This window comes from Ochlerotatus camptorhynchus, unplaced genomic scaffold (genome assembly GCF_037179485.1).
Source record: "Ochlerotatus camptorhynchus isolate MF236.1 unplaced genomic scaffold, CSIRO-AGI_Acam_v1.1 ptg000257l, whole genome shotgun sequence".
Classification (NCBI taxonomy): domain Eukaryota; kingdom Metazoa; phylum Arthropoda; class Insecta; order Diptera; family Culicidae; genus Ochlerotatus; species Ochlerotatus camptorhynchus.
The window spans coordinates 2,015,103-2,038,772 of NW_027040747.1; the positions used below are offsets into that span (position 1 = coordinate 2,015,103).

Sequence of the window (23,670 nt, forward strand, 5' to 3'; positions counted from 1 at the left end):
CGGCTCTATTGCTCAATTTGATAAATTACAATCAACACAATTGGAAAATTTGTTCCGATCTTATAGTGGTTGCCATGTTGACTGGATTGCAACAGGGATACACAAAATATATGTGTTTTTTGTGTAAATGGGACAGTCGAGCTCGTAAGGAACACTACGTCCGAAAAGATTGGCCAAAACGTGATAATTTCACAATTGGTAAAGACAACGTTAAAAATGATCCTCTTGTGGTAAAAGAACGCATAATACTTCCACCACTACATATAAAACTTGGGCTATTCAAAAATTTCGTCAAAGCGTTGCAAAAAGAAGGGCCGGCATTCCAGTACTTGAAATCAGTATTTCCAAATTTATCTGACGCAAAGATAAAGGAAGGTGTATTTGTTGGCCCACAGATCAAAAAACTGCTCAATGATTCCGCATTCAATACAGTTTTGACACCAGATGAGGAAGAAGCGTGGAAATCGTTCCAGCGTGTTGTCACAACCTTTTTAGGAAATTTCAGAAGCCCAGATTATGAGGAAGCCGTCGATGAATTGCTCAAAAATTATGAGAAAATAGGTATACATCAAAAATATTGTGTTTGTTACATATAATTAATTTCAAATCCTTTTATTTCACTGAACACAGGTGTGAATATGTCTTTGAAGATATATTTCCTACATTCTCACATGGATTTTTTCCCGGAAAATCTTGGTGACGAGAGTGATGAGCACGGCGAACGTTTTCACCAACAAATGAAGATGATGGAACGTCGTTACCAAGGGTTTTGGGATGAAGCAATGATGGGTGACTATTGTTGGTTTCTGATTCGAGAAACAAGTTCAAAACATCGAAGACAAAGTCATTCGATTCTCAATCATTTTTAATAAAACCTAAATAAATTTCTTTTGTATCAACTCGGTTTTAAATCCTGATATGCCTTAATCAAATTGATATGTAGAGAAAAGAATCTCCCATGAAAACTTTACATGCGATTTGGATGCTTACAACGACACCTAGAAAAGGAACTCTAAAGTTGTTGTATTTCAGCAACATTTTTAAGTGTTTTACAAAAATGCTCATAACTTCGACAATTTCCAACCAATTTCATCCATGAAAGGCTCATTTTCTCCGGTTTTGAATGGACTTTAAGAATAAATTATGGAATGATTTTTTGAATCTTTTTATCCTATTAAAAATGTTGATTAAAACAAGATTTTTATGGAAAATTCGAAGGAAAAATAAAAAAAAAAATGCTGTAAATTTTTAAATGACTTCAAAATTATTTTTTTAATTAAGACATAATATTCTAGTGAACGATAGCAAATTTATTTAGCTTCATTTTCATAAAAAAAAGATTTGAAATTGGTGCACTAGTTCCAAAGATATTGACATTTTAGTCATCGTACTTTTGTCCAAAATTCAAAAAATCAAAATTTTTGTATATCTTAAAAATGGCTCTACTTTAATTTTTTCTGACCACGGCATTGAATTCAGCGTAGGATTTTGAATTGGAAATGATCATCACCTTACCGAGTTCAAAAATGCTGTAAACTAGTGTTATTTTCATTAATTACATTTTACATATTATATGAAAATTTGTCTGACGTGTCAATGTTGGTATTAGGGTAAATGTTGGCTTCGGCACCCATTGACTGTTTTCGGCAACCAAAATCTAAACGTTAATTTCACTATGTTTTCCCATCAACGCACTTCCCTGAATGTTGTCAAACGATTGTTCAGCCTTTCAGCTTCAATCTGATTATATTTGAACGATCGAGCAATCCAGTAATGCTACATTTTTCTTCAAATAAAGCATACGCACTACAAAATGGGGTTGATTTCGAGTTGCCGATAATAGAACAGCTGGTTAACACGCAGTTCTAATGGGAAGGTTGCCGAAGAAAAAGAGGCTGCCGACAATAGTCACACTCACCTGAGAAGTTTGGAGCGTTGTAAAAACGCTTTCAAAACGTTTTGAAAAATTCTGTCGGTTGGAATGGATAGAGAAGCAAGCAGCAGATGAATGTAAACAAACAGACACATCATATATGTGCGTGACGCTGAGAAAATGCTAGTAGAAGTGCAGACGCTGCTTAGATTGACGAGAATACGTAAATTCCCCTATATAAAATAATATGCTGAAATACATTTATTTGTAATATTACACAAATTTTCTATAGGTTTATCTCTTGTGAAGATAAACGAATACATTGGTAGCCTTTTTGGTCACAGAGGCGCTTTCATCGCTAAAATTTCGCTAGGTGAAAGAGTGGATCATATTGTTAGTTTAATATATTTGTACGCTTGTAGGTTTCAGATAAGTTCTGATTAGTGATACGTAGACTTTTCCAGATCACGGAGCAAGTTCCATGAATGTCAAAATGAAATAGAGGAAGTGAGACTTTGAAAGTGGGCCTAGCTAATTATCGATGCCTCAAATATTTGCTGGTTTAATCATTTCTTCGAGATTTTCTGTGATTTTTCATTGGATCTGGTTTTATGTCACAATATGTTTTAGTCACATAATGGAGGTCCACATTTGAAGTTTACTTCCAGTTGTTAAAGGCCAACCGGTTTGTCCTGGAAATCCTTTGGACTTGAAGCGCTTTGATCCTTTTGCACCTAAAATGTGTTGATAATGAACTAATATTAATTTAACATTTAACTAACTTAATTAAAAATACACAATTCCACACAAACTTGCAACACTGTCATTCACAACGGATTGTTTTGCTCGCTGCCACCCACCCCGTCGCAGCTGTTGTTGTTGTTGTTGGTTTGTTATTGTGTGAAGGTCTCCCGTTTTGACGCAGTTGCTGTTCTGTGATGTTGGCTGCGTCGTTGGCTGCTTGGTTAGTTGGCTGGAAAAGATGATGATTAATTTTCACGAGAAAACAACCCCCTCCCTTTTCCCACCTTTCAGCAATGTATTGCTTACTAACTGCGCATCTAGCTATAAATGTATTGCACCTCTCTCTCCCTCTATAAATAGAGCGCAGAATTAAAACTAGCTCGTGGCGCTTCAAAGCGGAACTATGCACCGCTGCCAAGCACATTGACGGACGGACGGACGGACGGACGGACGAACGGACCGAGGCGCCACCCAGCTAGATACAACTAACACCTTATGAGGGCACATTCACTTCTTTTCGGTGTTGCTGGCTGGGGGAACAGCGATCTGCTGGAGGAGGTCACCTACCCACAAAATCAAAACAATCGAGAACGCAAAAGATTCGTCATACCTCCCTGACCGAACCGTGCCTCATGGTGGTGTTGTAGGTCGTCGAATCCGGCGAAGGGTGAATGGACTCCAGTCAGAATTTTAGATTTTCGTTTCTTCTGTGCTTTTCCTTCTTTCCGTTTCGTTTGGACGAGCATACACACACGTGTGATACCTATACCCACTAGTCATGTCAGGAGTTATGTTTGTTGTGATTGCCGCGCCGGGTTGAACCAATCTGCGTTCTTTGATTTATAAGGTTTAGATGTATGTTTAGTTTTAGTAGTTATAAGAGAGCGAGAAACCTGTTGCGGGATCATGCATGGGGCTTTTCCTATTACGAAAGTGTTCTGCCTCGAATGCAATCAAATTGATTGCTCCGAACCCGGATTGGTTGTTTTCAAACCCTTTCGATTGACGTCATTTGACTGCTGGCTGTCGATAAGGTTGATCGGTCGCCGCACATGAAAAACGACTAGGGGAAATGACGGCTTCGGCGCTTCTTTACCTGTTATTGTCAGTTTTGCAAAAAGATGCTCTGGAATATGATGCATCTTCATGCAACAAATGAGCGCTCGTGGACTTCAAATAACCCCTGACGATGATAGGTAAAGAAGTGCCGAAGCCGTGTTTACCCCTACCACAGCAATTCCATTGTTTGACGATCACCACTTACACGTGAACTTTTGCCAAAATAATGGCTCGATTGAAAAACAAGACGAAATGGAGCGGGCTTCGTTTCAACTCTTATCAAGCGCTAAGAGTAGTGTGAGTAGTTTGTTAATTGATCATCCAATGGATTACTTCATTACTTGTCGTTCTTACAAAGACTGTCATATATTTACATAATACAAAATATACTAAAATTTTAAAACTACTCATTAAGATTTGTTCTCCAAGAAAATGGAGCGGTAAATTTTCGTCACAGTAACTCACGTGACAAGTGAAAGTCAAACACAGATGCAACTCTGTTGAATAATATTTGAAGACCGATGATAGCGCTATGCATGCCGTAGTTAGTTCTGATTGTTTCGCAAGGACATAATTGATGTTCATTTGTTCCAATACACCTGGACAATCAACTCGATTCTGCAGAACATCAGCAACAAACATAGCTCTTAGAGTGTTGCGACGAGTGTGGAGATGTTCTAGGTGTATTCATGAACAACGTTCCTCATAGGGGGCATGCTAGAAGGATTACGCCACGGTAATCGCCGAGGTGCGTAGCAAAACGAATCTGCGTTGAAATTAGATTTACATATTGTGAATGAGGGCTAGTCTCAAGCATCATCTGCTGGTTTTCAGTGTAATTTTTAACAGCTGATCTGACAATACCGGAGTAGCAACCGCGGGTGTTCAATCATGCTCATACTCATGCTCACTTCTAGAGAGCAGTGAGTAACATTTCAGGTGGATTCTAAGGTATATACCAAGGGTATGCTGGAAAGATTAAAAAAATTACGCTCTACTCTTTAACGGGGGTCATCAAAAAATCTGAAAATTGCATGAATTGAATAGACTTACCTTTTTGTAACATCACACTTTTCATTCTTATTACAAATTTAGAAGATTTCACGCTATGACTATGACATAATTTTGAGACGTGTTCCTAATTATCCGTGGCGTCCCGTAACCTCACTTTTTACCTGTGCACCAACTTTCAAAACCAGATGTAATGCTATATTCATACTCGAATCGGTTGAAAAATACACTTAATCTTCTTGTTTACTCGATATCTATCCATTGCAAGTAATATTTTGAGAATTGTTTATGTTTTGAGAGTTGGTGCACAGGTAGATTGAGGTTAAGAAAACGCCACTGCTAATTGACCATTTTGTCAAGCAGTTTTGGCGTGACTTTCTACCAACGATTTCACAATACTGGACCAACTAATTTCTATTTTTTATGAAACGCACTTTTCTCGCGGTTCTAGAAGAAAAAATTTCGAAATAATGTTCAATTTCAAAGTTCGAGTGGTAGGGTTTTTGATCTAATTTCCGTCCTTCTAAGCACAACCCGCGCTTTACCTCTCTTTTCTGAACGAGTTTGAACGAAAAATGGAATATTTCTGTCAAAGATGACTTCTAAATTTATTCATCTTTCCATGGATTTGATAAAGAGTCACAAAGTGTTGAGATATTGCTTCTTGATTCTAAATTCGTTCTACGAGTTTCAATTCCGTCCTAACGCATTGAAACGCCATTAGTGTTTTTTTTTTCTTCCTACGGATAAACGTTGAAAAAGGGGATTCGCTAGGAGTGCTTCTTATGTTTTGAGAACAATGAGCGTAAATATTCATACAATGCGCTCTAACAGGATTTATGTTGTAGCTAATGAACTAACGCATCGGAACAAACCTATTGTTGATTTGTGCATGGTCAAATCATTGATATTATTGATCTTTTATGATCGATAGAACAGAAATGGGCGATTATGATGAAGTAGTGCTCTACCCTAGTAAACGTCATTTTAACTGCTCGAATGAAGTGGTTAATTCTAGACTAACATTTGAAAAGGGCGTAATTCCAAAAAGACCATATCGAGAAAATCGCTTCTGAATTTTGTTGACCTAAACATTAATCCTATTTCACGACTTTCCATTTTCTGGTTGATTTTATAAGCTTAACATATAGTTAATAGTGTAATCTATCATCATGCATCACTAAAAACTCAAAAAAAGTTTTCTTTGCCGTGAAATTGAGAAGAAAACATCATACGCCCTGATAATTTCATACATGTTGTTACCCCCCAGATCTTCCACCCTTTGAACTGCCAACACTGGTGATACGCCGTGGAAGTACACCCTCGGGATTTTTTGTTTGTTGTTCCGCCTTGGTTCTTCGTTCGCAAATTTTGTGAGGGTGGAATTACGCCCGGAGATTTTTTTGGTCTTCTTTTTGTTCGTTGTTTACACGTGAACTACCAATCGGAGACATTTCAAATGAATCGGGCGTGACTAGATACTACAGAATCAAAACAGTTGGCATATTAAAACGATATAATTCGTAGTTCTGGTGCAAGGCGTAACAACCAGATTCATAATAGAAATGAAAGTTGGAAATACGCCATGTAAGAAGAAACGTTTTTGATGATTTGAAGTGATATTTTTTTCTACTTTTTCGTGTTTATCGAGTAGTTTGTGAACTATTCTCTCTATATGTGGCAAAATATGGTTTGTTTACATTTTGGCTCTTCCGCTCTTTTCAAATGTTAGTCTAGAATTATGGTCTACGAACTTTATTTGATAACTTTGTTTTGGTATTGGTGAAACCATTCGCGTTGACAATGACTCTGCAGCTGTTTTCTCCTATAGGAAAATGCCATAAGCAAATCAGTGTCAACATTTAAAACTTATTCATGAAGATTAATGACACCAGCAGGTAGAGGAATGTTTGCTTTGCCAGCTAGCATTGTTAATTTGGAGGGATGGACTAAAAGTGCGAGAAATCGATAGCTAAAGCAATTGTTTACAAAAGCAATTACGCCCCTTTGAAATGTTGGCACTGAAATGTCAAATTTCTTGAAACATATCGGATCGTTTTTTATCCTTTCACTGCACTGAAAAATCCCGTAGGCAAAATGTTAATCTTTGCGTGAAAGGAGGGGTCGACACATTTCGTCAAAAGTAGGGTACCCCAAATTAGGTAAACAAAATTTAGACTAACAAGATGACGAATGGATAACATCGACCTGAATCCGAACAAAGTTGTTCATTTGTCATCGTGTCAGTTCCAACTTTGTTTGTTCAATTTAGTGTAGTGTAGTGATATGAGTAGATCCTACACATATTTGGGTTGTTTAGAAATAGCGTGCAGTCAATCCTCCCATTAAAACAAATTCACGGCAAATGAAACCAACTCATATTTGAGTACCGTTTACTCAAACTCGCAAAAGCGTTGGTCACTCGTAGAATGAGTAAATTTTTATCGAATATGAGTAAATGTCACAAATGAGTGGGATTTACTCATATTTTAGTAAAAATTTACTAATTCTATGAGTAAACCACGTTTTTGCTCATTTGAGTGAACGCGATTCAAATATTAGTTAGATTAATTTACCGTGCAAGCCCTTCCAAAAATTATTAAGCTGAACAATGCATTGGATCCTAAATAACACTGATCGATTCTCCTCGTCGACTTTCTCTTTCGTTAATAACTTGGCTACAAAACCGTTTCTAGTCGTATTGGCCGTATTGGATGCTAGATAATAGGATCGTATATCCAACTAGGGGAAATGGCTCTAATGTTGGCCTATGGATCTAAGATTGGGCTCATCGCTAAAAATCTGCTATTTATCAATTTTATCTAGATGAACCCGTCATGGGGACGGTACAAATGGATATTTTTGGTTGCTTTTCAAAATTTAGGCGATTGCTGAATTTATGTATGGGTCCAAATTAGGGGCATTTAGACCGACATTACATCCATTTCCCCTATGTGTTGAAAATAGCTGGAAGTGCCTATACATGCAAAGAAAAAATCAACAAAGAAAATCTGTCAATGTTACTTAGGAGCTAATTCATTGTTCAGCTTGCTAATACGTGACTTGACAGTTCGTTATATGTGTGTTCGTGAGATGATCTATTTGGCTTTATTTTTATTCTAAAATAAATCACTGTCATCTGGATCAACCGAAAAAAAAACACTGTCTCCTTCATCCACATCAGTTCTTACGCGAGAAGTGGCAGTGACGTCAACAATGTGTTACGTATGAATTATAAGGAGTGAAAAAGAAGCGCGATTTCACATGCCGAACCTTTGTAGATCGAGGTTCATCTTCGATAGGACAAAGTTGCATCCATTTATAGACCCAATTTGAGTACAGTAGATCGACATTACATCCCCGTACCTCTTCATGCTAAAATGGTGAGCTTAAACAGTTTTCAGTCTTGCCTAATTAATCCAAATAATAAGAATATCTTAGCTTACATGTTGATAGTGAAATATCGACTGCAGCTCAATAATTACATAAGATACGGTATAAACACAGACAAACAGACATAACACTCGCAAGTTGTTCATCGAACAAGCATTTAACGGTCAATTTAAAAGTATCGTAGTTGGTAGTACCGCCACCTGTGGCGCGCATAGTCATTTCCCTTGAGTTTGACATTTACACACTACCGCCATCTGTTCAGCGTACTACCCACCACAGTGTACTCAACAGATGGCGGTAATGTTTAAGCGACGATGTTTTATAGTGAGAAATATTCAATGTGTTATGTCTGTTTGTCTGTGGTATAAATGTAATTGAAGGTGTCATATTAGACCGAGGTTAGGGACATACACAATATCTGACTGTTATTTACAGAAATAAAAACTTCCGTTTCGTCTCGTTTCGTTTCGTTTAGACAAAAATGGATCAAAACTAAATTTATGATAACGGACAATTCTGAAGTAAATAAGCTGAAATTTGTAACTCACAGGGCCTTACAGAAGCATATGTTAACAATGAGCTGAAAAATCCAAATTGTGAGTGCTTTTATTGGCTTGAGGCCAACATTTTGTTATTCCACGCAACATAATAAAATGATCTTAAAGTCCAGTCTAAGCCTCATAAACCTCTTCAAAGCCTTGAAAATGCTGTCAGGGCAAAATCTGAAACCTTCTATTTTTTTTTCAAGATCTCACATTCTTGGGTTTTTTTCAGTTTTATCCTAAAAATTTGAATATTTCATCAAGCTTAGAATTTTTATCTTTTTCCTAGTCCGGAATACCAAAAATTAGTTCAGAGATCTCAAAAAATTAGCGATATCCCAGAGTATCAAACATTTCTTTAGTCCTAAATTGTGATAGTTTTCTTAAATAATTCCAATTATTATTTTAAACAATTTCTAAGGCTTAGACACGTGATTTTCGGTTATCTTTGTAATCTCAATAGTTTTTCGATGTCCAATGTTCGACATTTTGAATAACCAGTAACGCTGGTAGATCACCAGATCGTTACTGATGTAAGATCTACCTCCGAACCCTGGTCCTGACAACTTCAAACTAGAGGAACAGGATTTTTCAGTAATCAAAGGGACACATTTTAGTCCTTGTTACATTTTATGCCTTGTTATGCTCTCGACTAACCTAGCTGAACCGATGTCAATCTTACAAAGTCTGGAACAACAGGCAGCTTGTTGGTGTTAGAAGCAACCGGCAGCACAACATTCCATATTGCGAATAGCAGACATTTCTCGCGTAACATTTGAATAGGGCCTATGATCAAAATGTAAACAAACCGATTTTTGATACCATTCTGTAGCACTGGTAATTAGCTACCAGTCGTATAGGAATGTTCCGCATTATCGATAAAAATCATTAAAAATAACTTGATTTTAAAAACGGCCGATCCACGAAATGTTTCCAGTCATTCATGCTAAAACGGCCTAACCTCGGGCCTAACATATATTTTTTTTTCGTTCGATGAGGTTCCATTCATAAGCCTAGCGACGTAGAAGGGCCGATGATTGAAAAAAATTCTAATCAAAGCTAGGCCCTACTGCTTGAGGCAGGGCCGATGATTTATTTGACGTTAAGAAAAGGCTTAGCAAAGGGCCTACAATTTATGATGAGAAGTACAACGGCTTAACAAAAAGGGCCTAACCATTTAAAGATTCACAAAAAGGCTTATTACTGTGATATTAATTTTTTATAGATTTTCATGTATTTTTGAAAACGTTTCGCATGTTTTGGATGTTGTGTACTGAGATATAGTTACTATTGTTATTGTGAACAATATTAATGCCTAAAATACTTCAATTTATTTATTTAGGAATTAAATACTGGCGGAAAAATTTACAATTCATTTTCTGGATTGTTTACATTTTGGACATAGGCCCTTTTCAAATGTTACGCGAGATTTCATCACATAAACAGCTGTTTCTTGTATAAAAATAAACATTGTGTTGAAATACGAACACCACTAAACATTTCCACATTTTCTTTAATACCAATAAGCCGGTTGGGCCGGTATAATTGACATCGTGGCTGAACAAGTGGAAGCATTTTGAGAGGAAGAGGAAGAGGAAGAGTAACGGAAATCTTCATCCATACACCACATAGATGAAGATTTCCGTTACTCTTCCTCTCCCTCTGTTAAGCGTTATCGTCGAGCTCCGACTGCTCCACTCGGGCTGGGACTGATAGTGGTGGTGGATGCGAAGCAGAAGCATTTTGGAACGACAAAAAGTTCATCTAACTACACCGTGCAGTGTATGGCCGAACGATATTTGCGGTGGTATGAGAGAGTTAACTAGCTATAGTTTCCTCTTTCTTAAGGGCCACCTACATTAGATCCGTTTGCGTTGCGTTGACGTAAATTTGACAGTCAGACAATAGATTTAGCTGTCACTTTGCCGCAACGCGTCCGTTCCGGATCTAATGTGCGTGGGCCTTTACCAACGCCCTTTTCGATGCTCCTCCTTTCAGTCTTTTCCCTATACTCTGACCATTGGCGTACCTAGGGTGCCTGCCCCCCTCCAGAATGATCTAGGTCCCCCCCAGAATCCTTTGAAGATTTATATAACCAGTTAGGTCGGTATTAGAATCTCCAAAAAAAATCTGGAGGGAGCCTGGATCATTCTGGAAGGGGCCAGGCACCCCCATTAACTACGCCAATGACTCTGACGTTATCTGCTAGCTCCGACCAGCTCGAATATTTGGCATAGGATTGGGCGATCTTTGATCGATCTTTGGAAGATCGATTTTTTCATCCTGATTTCCAATTTTTCGGATCCATTCTTTGTCCACGCCACCCGAGTACAGCAAGCCTCAGGCAAACATTGACCCGTACCTGGAGATAAATGGATCCAAACTACATTATTAGAACCTGCCGTGCATTCCGGAAACGTCTGGAGGCCGTAATTGCAGCAAGTGGAAACTCGATCGATGATTAACATAGTTTAAGACTCTGAGAAACATTCCCCCTTTGAATAAATAAAAAAAAACTCGAGCTTTTTGAGATTTTTTTTTTTTTCATTTTGACATTGCTCAATGGTGCAAACAATATCACGCATATGGTATCTACCAAAGATCGATTCTTTGGTATCGATTTAATCAGTGGATCGATTCTATAGCCAAATATAAGATCGATCTTTCTCTGAAGATCGCCCAATCCTAATTTGGCAGCAACTGAAGCGTGGAAGCGATTTAGGAGACCCTTTTGCAGGCGAACATTTCGGCTGCTCTTCCTCTTCCACTATTCGTGCGTAATCAGTTTTCACCGAGCTCCGATCATATCGACTGTCTTGCCAGAAAGCGCTGTGGAAGGCAAATTTGCGCACGAGCTGGAAAGTGATGTCCGTGCGAGAGAATTTAGATTCATTCCATTCGTCCGCTCTTCTGATTAGTTCGCGAAATATTCCTATTTTGTTCGTTAAATTTCTTAATTCTTGATAGAGCTGGAATTAGGGCATAACAGCTTTTGTAAACAATGACGTCTCTCGATGATTTCTCGAAACTCAAGGCACGCCTACGCAAACCAACTTAACCAACAGGAAGGGGAAGACTTCCCTATCTGATAGTGACGTTGATTTGAGTGAGCGAGCCTTGGCTTACTATAAATCATCGAGTGAAGTCATTGTTTACAAAAGCTGTTACGCCCTAATTCAAGCTCTATCTAGAATTGTTTAACTATTTTCTCTATTTTTACTATACACCAAAACATTGCTGAATAGTGTCTCCGTCGAACGGCATATTGCATGAAATATTTCCCATTAATTGTTTTGAGAAATATGCGTTTGAAAACACCCCCCGTTTTCGTTTCAAACCTCATTTTCAATTTCAATTTCAATGTACAGTGCTTATTTGAGGTCAATTTTAGAATATTGTAGCGTTGTTTGGTCACCCTATATGAAAAAGCATGAAGAACGAATAGAGTCAATCCAAAACAGGGGGTAGGTCACTCTGCCACCTTGTGTTTGTGCTTATTGTGTTTCATGTGTGTTTGTGGGTGTCGGAAGGTGTTTCTGTGTGCTTCATCGTATTGACCGAGTTGTCAAAACTTCAACCGAAAAATAAATTTACTAGCAACCATATCCTCAACCATAACATAACACTGAAAATGACAGACCCCCCTGCGATTCCTTTGCTTTTGTTTGTTTAAAGAAAAAGCACAACCGGCGGGCGGATTATTGTAGCTAAAATGACCGCAGCCCGGAGCTCCGGATATCAGAGTAAGACAATGAAAGGACCGCCAGCTATACTACTGAGTTGCTGTATCAGAACCAGTAGTAGAGTTCCATAACCATTTCGCAACTGTAGAGATCGAATATTAATCAGCAGCGGCTACCGTTCAGGGTCCGAAAATTAGTTCCTGACACTGGCATGAGCCCTCTCGCTTCACGAGGAAGACGAATGGGTATGTGCCACCCGAGAAGAAGGATCAAGCAAAGGGTGCATTTGCAATCAATTGGGTTCTTTAAGGGTATTGAGGTAAATGCATATTCGTAATCTGCATTAAAAATGGAACACAAAACCAAAATTTCATCAATTTTGGAACACTGGAACTATTTTAAATAAGTACGGTTACATTTGCAAAAATCACCTTATTAGCGCCCCTCGCTGTCACTCTGTATGGGAGCGAGCTGTCAGTTTGTCAGTTTAGTGTCAAACAGTGAAGTTATTATTTTGTTTTAAATCTTGATTTAAAAATCGAGATGAAAGTGTGTGGGTTCGAAAAAAATATCGCTGTGCTCCAAAAACGAAGCTCTTTCAGATGATGTATAAAACCGATATAATTTTCTAAATTAAAGAACCCAATTGGAAGGGCCGTGATTGGGCCGCCGTTGGTGAGAACCTAGGATTTACAATCAGAAAATTTTACGTTGCGTTTGTCTTGATTTTCTTGCAAGACATCTTTACCTTTTTAGCATCCTGATGCCGCTGCTTTCGTGGATCCCAACCGGTTTAGTATTTCCTTTTCTTTGAATTGGAGGTTTTCAATCCAGATCAAGAATGTTTTTCTTTCAAGGCAGGACGGTCCGACGGTTTTTTTTCTGTTTTTTTTTTAATAACCAAATAACAATCGCATGTAAACAGTGGTGCCAGAATTGATTAAAAAATTCCTTGTCATGTGACGGAAGGGTGCTTGAAGTGTGTCGAAGTATGTTTCTCTGGGTGTTAGCACAATGTGGCAGAGTGACTTACCCCCTGATCCAAAAGCAATTTTTATTATATGCACTACGTAAGTTAGGTTGGACGGCTTTTCCTCTCCCGTCATATGAAGCACGTTGTTTGCTGATCAGTATTCAAACATTGAAAGAACGTCGGGATTACGCAAAGATTTCTTTATTAAACAATATCATTTCGCAACGCATTGACTCAGCTGATCTATGGTCAAGGTTAAATTTGTATGCACCTTCCCGATAATTACGCAATCGACAGTTGTTCGCAGCAGATCGCCATCGGACCAATTACGCTAAATTTGGACCGGTAAATCAGATGATGACTGTTTATAATCATCATTGTGAAATGATTGACCTAAATATGCCCTCAACAGAATTAAAAATATATTTCAGAACCCTGCGAAGTCATAGAACATAAGTCCTAATGTTAATATGTAGTCTACGATTTGATTGATTAACGAATAAATAAATAAATAAAGACGTAGTCCTACGTCAAAATATACTGTTATTGATATTGTTGTTGTCAACAAATATACGTCAAAAGCTTTTGAAAACATCCACTAGGAGTGCTGTAAACGAGTTTGTTCAATTACTAAGTGGGTCATGGTTTACTTCTTAAAATAAGGTAGAACATATATTTAAGTAAAATTTCTTTAGAATTCACTTCAAAACTCATTTGTCATTCTCATCAATATTTTCTAGATGATTCTTCTAAGTGTCAGAATACACAAATTTCAAAGTCCAATCGTCATGTTTTTTTTTTTAATCTTGAAATCTTGGAAATGTTCACACGTAATCTTCAAAAAATTTCTTTGTCCGAAATCTCAAATTAACATCCGTAACAACATAAGAATTTCATAGTTCAATCTACACACTTAATTTTTTTTGCCGAATCTAGGAAATTTTTGCCGAGATTTGAACAGCCGAGTGCTTGGTAATCTGTTTTACTGAGATCTCAGCAAAAGTTACGTGTGGTTGCTGTGTCTCGGAAAATGTTTTGTTGAATCTCAGCAAACGAACGACATGTTTGTTGAGATCTCAGTAAAACAGATTGCCGAGCGCTCGACTGTGCAAATCTTACGAAAAAATAACTAAAGTTTGTAATAGACTGATGCAAAATTTGAAATTTTTGCTTCACAGTGTTCAAACGGTTTCGAATTGGGTCCTGATTAGCCTCCGAAAGTTTAAACTCATTTGATAAGAAACTGACTTGGCATAAACCATTTGAAATTTATATGGAAATTACTATGGGAAAACCAAACTTTTTGTTGTACTATTAAAATGTTCTATTGCTATTCTTATGAGAATTTTTATCAGCTACAACTTTGCAGAAAATTGTTTTTCAGCCAAACGTCAAATAAAATAGTTATTAATTGTTTAAGACATTGATAATCTTATGGCAAGTTTAAGCAACTGTATTGCGGGCAACACTGTATTCTGCAGTGTGACATAGTAGTCATGACTTTTGTCCTCTATTCTACGCGCCATAAGCATCAATGTTGCCTGCTGAACAGTTGGTTTAGCATAATCATAAGACACCAGTGACTTGAATCATTAATAACTTTTGTTCCTTTCATTTGATCGGAAAGTGGTCTTGAACAAAGTTGTAGCTGAGAAAATTTTCAACAAGCTCAGCTATAATTTTCTAAAGTAGAGTGGACTGGTGAATTTTGAGATAGATATGAACTGAAATTATGGTTTCCCCATAGTAATTTCTATATAAATTTCAAATGGTTTGTGCCAAGTCAGGTTCTTACTAAAGGAGTTCAAATTTTGGGAGGATAATCAGAACACAATTTGGAGCCGTTTGAGCACTGTGGAGCGAAAATTTCAAATGTTGCATCAGTCTAGTGTGTAATCACTTTATAACATTCAGTGCAATGAACAACTGAACAACCCAGTAGCGTTCGGTCTGTAACTTTGAAAAAAAAAATCATTCAGGCATATTTAGCTGTTTATATGAAACCGAGAAAATATGCTAGACACCCGGGAATTTAATTTCTAAAATCCAGTGGCCACCCTAAGATTTACCCACAAATAGCGTCGAAAACTTGCACGTGGTTACGATTTAAAAATAATGTGATCATTGAACACTTTCGCTTTTAACTTAATGTTAAAAACCGGTAAATTTTTTAGATTTGTACCGGGAAAAAACCGGGAATCTGAAAAGTAAAATGACCACCATAAATTTATGCGATTTCTTGTTAGAATTAAAATATTACAGAGGTCGAAGGTATGTGCAGAGTGGATTCGAAAACTTTTCTGAGAGGAATTCCTGGACTGACAGATAATTCCTAAAGGGAAAACTTGTTAGGACTATTCTTTGGTAGAATTCTAAAACAAGAAGTTTCAAAGCTAGTTGGTATAACAAGTATTCATTATTAATTGTTAAATATAAGAAAATGTTGGCGCCGGAATGATTGAAGTATACGCTAACATACAACATTCTCTTGCTCCCTCCCTTTCAGGTCCCGAATGGGCTTCGTACAACATTGGAATCTTTCTGTGCACACGATGCTGTGCCGTGCACCGGAGCATGGGTGCCCACATATCGAAGGTCAAGCACCTGAAGCTGGACAAATGGGAAGACAGCCAGCTGGAGCGGATGATAGCGGTGGGAAACCGGGCCTCGAAGCATAAGTACGAAACGCGAGTACCGGCGTGCTACCGGTTGCCGAGGGAGAATGATCCACAGTGAGTACTGGTTGGCATTGCCCTTCCGTGCCGTAATTTTATAACCTTATTCCCTTCGCCCGCAGAGTGCTGATCGAGCAGTGGATCCGCGCCAAGTACGAACGGCTGGAGTTCTGTATGAACGAACGCCCGGCCTACACATCCGGTCACATGGAAGGTTTTCTGATGAAGCGTGGCAAGGAGGACAGTCGCTATCAGTTGCGCAAATTCGTGCTGTCCGAGGCGGACGACACCCTGCGTTACTACGTCAAAGAGAAACGTGAACCAAAGGCAATCCTAAGAATTTCCGAACTGAACGTGGTCTTCGCTCCGGCCAAGATCGGTAACCCGAATTCGCTGCAGCTGACCTTTATGAAGGACGGCACAACGCGGCACATCTACGTGTATCACGACGACCCGAAGGAGATCAACAACTGGTACATGGCGGTACGCTGCGCCAAGTTACACCGTTTTCAGATTGCCTATCCCAGTGCTTCCGAGAGTGATCTAGTCGATTATCTGACGCACGATTTCGCCCGCGAGGGTTGGCTGCTCAAAACGGGACCACGGGCGACCGATAGCTACAAGCGGCGATGGTTCACGTTGGACGATCGAAAGCTGATGTACCACGATGATCCGCAAGATGCGAATCCCAAAGGTGAGATTTTCCTCGGCAATCGCATGGACAGCTACAGCGTCCGGATAGGGGCACCGGTCGGGGCGAGGGATCAGGGTTTTAGCTTTACGTTGTTCACCCCGGAACGGACGTACAATCTGTCGTCGCACAGCGAACAGGACCGTGACGAATGGATGACCGTCATCCAGAAGGTGCTGGATAGACCGCTCAGTCCGCAGGATAGTTCGAGTGAGTGTTGTTTGGTAGTGGTTAGTAACGAGTTATATTATCAATGGATTTTTTTTCTCCATTTCAGTATCGGCACGACTGATCCGCAAACGTGGAGGCACCAACTCGATAAACATCTTCACCGGCAGGTAATAACTTTTGATTCGCCTCCGTGTGTATCTATTATGATAAGTTTTAGCAATCACTACTGTGAAAACATCAACTACAACAGCCCACACTATAATAACCGGTCGCGATCGTGATCCGATCGATTGGCCATCAGCTACCGATGCTCTAGTATGTATGCAGGAAGGGAAATTGTAAAACAATTAATTTATAATCATTGTCATTATTGAAGGAGGGCTTTCAGCGTTTATGTGAAGAATCGTCTCGGAGATTACTTTTTTTTTCTGTTTCTGAGTGGAGGATGGATGGTTAGATGCTTCCACCCGACCATGGTAGATGTAGTGAATATTCTACATACCCACACACACTACTGCACACGCCCCAGCTGCCACACTCAGGTGCTGCAGTGAGTAGGACAGTCAGCGCCGGCACCGTAAAAAGTAGTTCCCTTTTTTTGAAAATATTTTCTTGGTACGAATATCTGTTTTCTTATGGATTATGTAAGAAGGGTATCTTATGGATAATCGATATAGGTAACTTATTAAAGGATATAAATCTAAAAGCATTGAAGGTAAATCTTATTAGATCAAACGCTAGGCACATGTTGTTTTAAGACCATAAAAAGCGCAATCTGATTTGCATTTTATTCAGAGAACCTTCAACCTAGTCAATCGTCCTAGCGGGTGGAAGGAATCGAGGAAGCACAACGCCCAGCTGCGGCCGCATACAAAGCTACGAATGAATACATACCTACTCAATCACTGCCTGTTTTGCCTATTCTACCGACTTTGATACGGAAGTATTTGTAGTAGAAGGGCATTAAACAAATCGAATTGGAGCGTAGAATGTTACACCCCAACAGCAACAACTACAGAGAATTGATTTCAACTCTTCTTGGTATGGAAACTATTTTACAATCCCTTACCACAACACAATAGATTACGAACATACCTAACTACATACAATAAGGCTGATTTTCTTTAGAACTGTAATGCAATAGGATTATTTATTTTTATGTTATTTTTTAGTCAATTTTTTACCACCGAATCAAACTGTTGATGAACAACTTCTCTCCTTTTATAATTAGTCTATTAGGTAAAAAGAAGCCTGTGTTGTGCCAACTCGATTTTTCTCACCCCGGGACGGTTGACTGTACGCCATTATCTTATCGGTGTGTTTCATGTTGGATGCATGGTTATTGAGTGGTATTTTTTTAGTTTCCTGAAACTGGGTCTGGATGAATTTAAATTGAACAAAAACTTCAGTTCATATGGGCATTTGTTGTCGATTTTAAGTTTCTTGGAGTATTTTGATATGAACGAAATAGAAGCATAATTTTAGATACGACTATGAAGACACTTTGCTTCCATAATCTTATTTATTAAGGCTAAAATATCTCAAATGTTTAACAAGTTAACGAAAAGAACAGCAAATCATAAGTTCTCCTTTTTCTGGGAGGCGACACCAGTTTAGCTTCTGCTTTCGTCTGTGCCATTTCCTAGTATTATCTTCTATTTGTTTTTGCTCGGGGCAGGAATTTATCCGTTCTTGTTCTTGATTCCGTCATAATAAATGTTCCCCTTTTGGTTGAGGAATAAAGCTGCAGGGTGGAAGGATTTCCATTTTCACGTTCATATATACACCTCGTACACCAGTGTGCACGTCAAGCTGCTTTTCGTACTTTCCCAGTACCAACGTTAGATCACGATCCGGTACTTCTGGTGTCTAATCATATAGTCGCACGTATTGTCTCTCGCAGACGACATACGTAAATAATGCAGGGAGGCAAAGGAACGTAAGAATTCCATACGAATTTCTGACAAAAGCATTTATTATGGGAATCATAAATTTGACACAAACAAGCGATGATACTGATATTTGACCGTGCATCAGAACCCTGGGCAAAACTCATAGGCGAATAATCTCACGCAAGAGAATTGAGTTCGTCAGACTTGGCGGTTTGACAGACTGTCTATGACTTTGACAGTTGACATCTAATTCCATGATATAATCGATGTTATCACTCAACTGATCACTCCGCCACTGCATCCAACAGGAAAACACCGTGCAAACAAAAAATACGAAAAATACAACCCTCAATACTTTCAGGTCATTTTTTAGTTTTATCAAGTTGCGAAGATAATTAACCTATTGAAAAAAGTGTAAAAGAAACACTAAAGAAGAAGAAGAAGATGATTCAAATAGTGAACTTTAATAACCATGATTCATTATCATCACCGTTCGATTCGAATTCGAAGCCGGATGCGACGAACAAACGGTACATGTTATTACAGACAAACAAGTAACGCATAATGGCATAGAACTTTTTCCTAGGCGATAAGAATTAGATAGACAAAACTAATAATTGAATTGACTAAATTCTATGAAAAGCGACTACACATTCATACATCTCGTACTAGTAAATAACCATATTGAAACAATTAGGGCTTATTTTGGTTTGACTAGTTTATTATACTTTTCCAGCAGTAGCAATTCATGTTTCCATTTTCCCATATAGGTATATTTTTATTTCACTGTTGCTCAAATACAATTATGAACTATCTTCCGTTCGTTGCAACCGACACTGCTTGATCACTGTGACCGTTTGTTCTCCTGTTGTTTTCTTTTCTCTTTCGAACGAGTATTTAAGCAATCTATTAAGCATGCATTAGGCACTTTTTCTGGGGGAAAATGCAATCTTATTTAAACATATTTTTTCTTGTGTAATCATATAAAATCTAAATCGAAATAAATTTAATCCAATAAATGAGGAAAGGAGACAGGAAACGTGAAGCGAAAAGTAAGAAAAATCTGCCAAATATAGGTAATGTAGATTGAGAGAACCGAACGATTTATCGCGCACCCCTACCACCTTACTTGTAATAGGGCATGTGGTTCTGAGATAGCAGAGCCGAATTATAGTCAGTAGGGAAAAGGAAAAGCAAAGAGTTTGAGGAGAAAATAGCTCTGATTAGATTTAGACAAGAGAAAATCATTTGCTACGAGGAAACAAGAGACTAATAACTGGGAAAAGAAATTAGCGTGAGGAAATCATAAAGACTAGAGAAAAAATAAACGATCTAGAGTTAAGAATAAAACAGAGGAAAGGTTTGAAACGAAATCCGGACTGCCTATGATCGGTATGGTTCTATTTTTAGAGAAACTTCCCTTTCGATCCAGGCGATCCATTCGTCGTCCACCAACTTTTCGAAGGTGACTTCTTTGAACACCGGAACCCGCTTGATTTCCCGGAATCCCATCTTTCCGAACATCTGCATAGCCCTGCAGTTGCTGTCCTTTGTGATTGCCTTGTACCGACGCAGCTGGAGCTGCTTGATTCCGAAATGGAGCATCAGGAGTGTGGACTCCCAGCCATACCGTTTCCCCCGGGCGACCTTTTCAGCGATCATTATTTCGATTTCTCCCGTTTTCAGATTGCTGTCATCCTCCTCCGGGTCGTCTGACTGGAGGAAAATATTGGTATCGCCAATCAAGGCTGCTATCTCATCACCGTTTTGCTCAAATTGCGCCCTTTCAAGGATCAGGAAGGTGCATTCTAGGATACGAAAGAAACAAGAATGGCAGAATATTAAATGAACACAGCGCGAAAGAAACGAATCCTTGTTTTACTGTCATCATCCTCTCGCCAAGATTTTTGCATTTGGTATTCTTCTTCCTGCAAAAGTGGCTCCGATGCGGTTAGTTCTTGGAGTTCTTCGCTCTGCATCCACTGGTGGTACTTTTCCACGTGTTTGCTTTCGTACGGGACCAGGATCACGTTAGTTCCGACGATTTTGAGATTCTCGTTTAGTCTCATCGCTGGGACCTGGAACAACGGGATAGAAAGTGATAATGAATTGCGAATTTGTATGAAAGTTTGCTTGCAATCTGTTTGCTTCAAAAATGTAGTTTCATCCCTCGGCAACATAATTTTCACTGTAATTGAGAATCAGCTGGGATCGGCCTCTCGGAACTGAAACACGAAATAGCTTAAAACTACAATCATGTCGATCAACTCGCTGTTCCGAGTTCAGATGCTACACTTTCGGCGTGTAGTTCTATTGAGAGATCGGTCCGGTGGGTGAATTAGCCCGGGAACGTGTTGATAATTGTGTTTATTCCACTTCTCGTGCGAATCGAGATGACCATTCTCGTTTCCTTCTCGCGTGACAATTCTCACTCTATTCCGACTGTCGACTCGCACGACGCGAGATGTTCATTTTGCATCGAGAGGAAGGATGAATCGCACGCGAAGTGCTGTTCATTTCAAGAAACGTCAAACTGAAAGAGTTCATCGCGGAAGCTATGATAAGGACGTATGCAGTATTTTCTGATAAAACAGTTATTTGATTTAGGTATAAATATCAGTTTTTTCAATAAATAAAAGCATAGATATGGATAAAAACAATAGAGCACACGTTTTTCTATCATTTGAGAATTATAGCTTAAGGTTCTAAGTAACTTTCTGTGCCATTTCGATAGCACCACCGGTTATGTAATTTGGTCCTTTTTTGAGAGAGGTTTGTTGTTTTTAATTCGAAGCTCATCCAGAATGTTTTCACTTGTTTTTATAATGGCACCGCCAACATCTGAAATATTCACCGCGCGAACCTCAAGTCCTTCGACGAACAATCTCTTCCCGGCGGGGATTTAAGTCAGCGTGTTTTAAATCGCAGCCCGAGTCTCCCTTCCTGCCGTTGAGTCCACATCGACCAGGAGAAGAAGGGTATAGCCATCGCCAACAACTCGACTTCCGATAGGAAGCCAGTTTTACCCTTCTTACAGATAAGGGTATTCATATCAAGTGCCAGGTGATAGGTATTGTAGTCCTCCTATCGAACGCTATTGAATATCTTAGGAATTCCAAGATCCGGAGATAAAACAAGATCTGACAAAATTTGAATTATTCGTACAAAACATCTCCTAAACAAAACAGTTGCCAAACGAAAGGTATTTAAATCCCACAGTACTTTAGCTGGGATTATCTGGAGTTGGGTCAGACATTCTTGAGTTATGACCGCGAATGATTTGGAAATGCCTGGTTATGGGTACAAAACATCATATCTTCTCAACAACTGACCCGTGTTTGACAAAACAATCGCCAATCGAATGGAATTGAAGTCCCACTGTACTCTATTTAAAAATATTTGGAGCTAGTTCAGAAGTTCTGAAGTTATGACCTGAATAAAGTCTGGGTTTGTCAGTTCCGTGTTACAAAATCACATATCTTCTCAACTACCGAACCAAATTTGACAAAACAGCCGTATCCTTTCGTTAGGCAGTATCTTAGCTGGGAATATCTGGAATTGGTACAAAACAAGATATTTTCTCAACAACTAAACTAAAATTGACAAAACAATCGCCAAATGAAAGGTATTGATACTCTACAGTACCTGAACGAGGAATATCTAGATTTTAATGATCTGGGAATGCCAGGTTATTGGTACAAAATGGCATATATCCTCATTAACTGTAACAAATTGGACCAAACAACTGCCAAACGAAAGGTCCTGGGACCTTATATTTTTTTTCTTGAATGTCATAAGAGATTGACTGGTGTCGAAGTTATCATCAGAACCACTGATCCAAATTTGACATACCAACCACCAATCGAAAGGTTTTGGAGTCCAACAAATCTCTAATTAAGAAAATCTGAGATTGGTTCACACTATCTGAAGTTATAAGTTATACACGTTTTTTTTTTTAATATTAACGATGAATGATATCTGACATAAGAGTCGTTCAGAATATTCTCACTACGGAGCGCTAGAATACATGTGAAATTCCTGCATGTGATATAGGGTAAATGTTGGCTTCGGCACCCATTTACTGTTTTCGGCAACCTAAATTTAAACGTTAATTTCACTATGTTTTCCCATCAACGCACTTCCCTGAATGTGTCCAAACGATTGTTTAGCCTTTCAGCTTTAATCTGATTATATTTGAACGATCGAGCAATCCAGTAATGCTACATTTTTCTTCAAATAAAGCATACGCACTACAAAATGGGGTTGATTTCGAGTTGCCGATAATAGAACAGCTGGTTAACACGCAGTTCTAATGGGAAGGTTGCCGAAGAAAAAGAGGCTGCCGACAATAGTCACACTCACCTGAGAAGTTTGGAGCGTTGTAAAAACGCTTTCAAAACGTTTTGAAAAATTCTGTCTATTGGAATGGATAGAGAAGCAAGCAGCAGATGAATGTAAACAAACAGACACATCATATATGTGCGTGACGCTGAGAAAATGCTAGTAGAAGTGCAGACGCTGCTTAGATTGACGAGAATAGGTAAATTCCCCTATACGTGCAATTTTCGCATATACAATAGCTCGAGATCCTGAGCAGATAGAAAGCTACTGTTTTCGGCAAACTTGTTCATTGGGTCAAGACTTTTTGGCTGGTGCACAGTAGCCCAGAATTTTCTCACCACGTGGCGCTAGTAAACTTGTACAATTATCACGTATGCTATAGCTCGTGATTCTGAACAGGTAGAAAATTACTGTCTTCGAAAAAGTTGTTCATGAAGTCAATGTCTATTGCTTGGTGCACAATAGTTCAGAATTTTCACACTAAGTGGCGTTAGTATACACGCAAAATTCTAGCATGTAAAATATCTCGAGATTCTGTTCAGATAGATTTCGCTAGTGGACAGTAGTTCAAAATTTTCTCACTACGTAGCGCTAGAATACACGTGAAATTCTCGCATGTGGT

At 38.7% G+C, this 23,670-nt stretch overlaps 2 protein-coding genes across 2 annotated transcripts in view; one reads left to right on the forward strand and one right to left on the reverse strand.

The window, feature by feature from the left end:
• The window catches only part of LOC135705079 (arf-GAP with dual PH domain-containing protein 1-like), a 30,347-nt gene extending 10,267 nt beyond the window's left edge, over nucleotides 1–20,080 (forward strand). Inside the window, exons 2-4 of the mRNA XM_065226650.1 lie at nucleotides 15,785–16,010; nucleotides 16,076–16,854; nucleotides 16,922–20,080. Coding sequence (XP_065082722.1) covers nucleotides 15,785–16,010; nucleotides 16,076–16,854; nucleotides 16,922–16,986 — 1,070 coding nt within the window. The 3' untranslated portion in view covers nucleotides 16,987–20,080. The remainder of the gene's footprint in view (nucleotides 1–15,784; nucleotides 16,011–16,075; nucleotides 16,855–16,921) is intronic.
• Nucleotides 20,081–20,086: 6 nt separating this feature from the next.
• Mnat9 (microtubule-associated Nat9) overlaps nucleotides 20,087–23,670 on the reverse strand; it is a 34,255-nt gene continuing 30,671 nt past the window's right edge. The window contains exons 2-3 of the mRNA XM_065226661.1: nucleotides 20,590–20,785; nucleotides 20,087–20,515 (exon numbers count right to left, since the gene is read on the reverse strand). Coding sequence (XP_065082733.1) covers nucleotides 20,091–20,515; nucleotides 20,590–20,776 — 612 coding nt within the window. The 5' untranslated portion in view covers nucleotides 20,777–20,785 and the 3' untranslated portion in view covers nucleotides 20,087–20,090. The remainder of the gene's footprint in view (nucleotides 20,516–20,589; nucleotides 20,786–23,670) is intronic.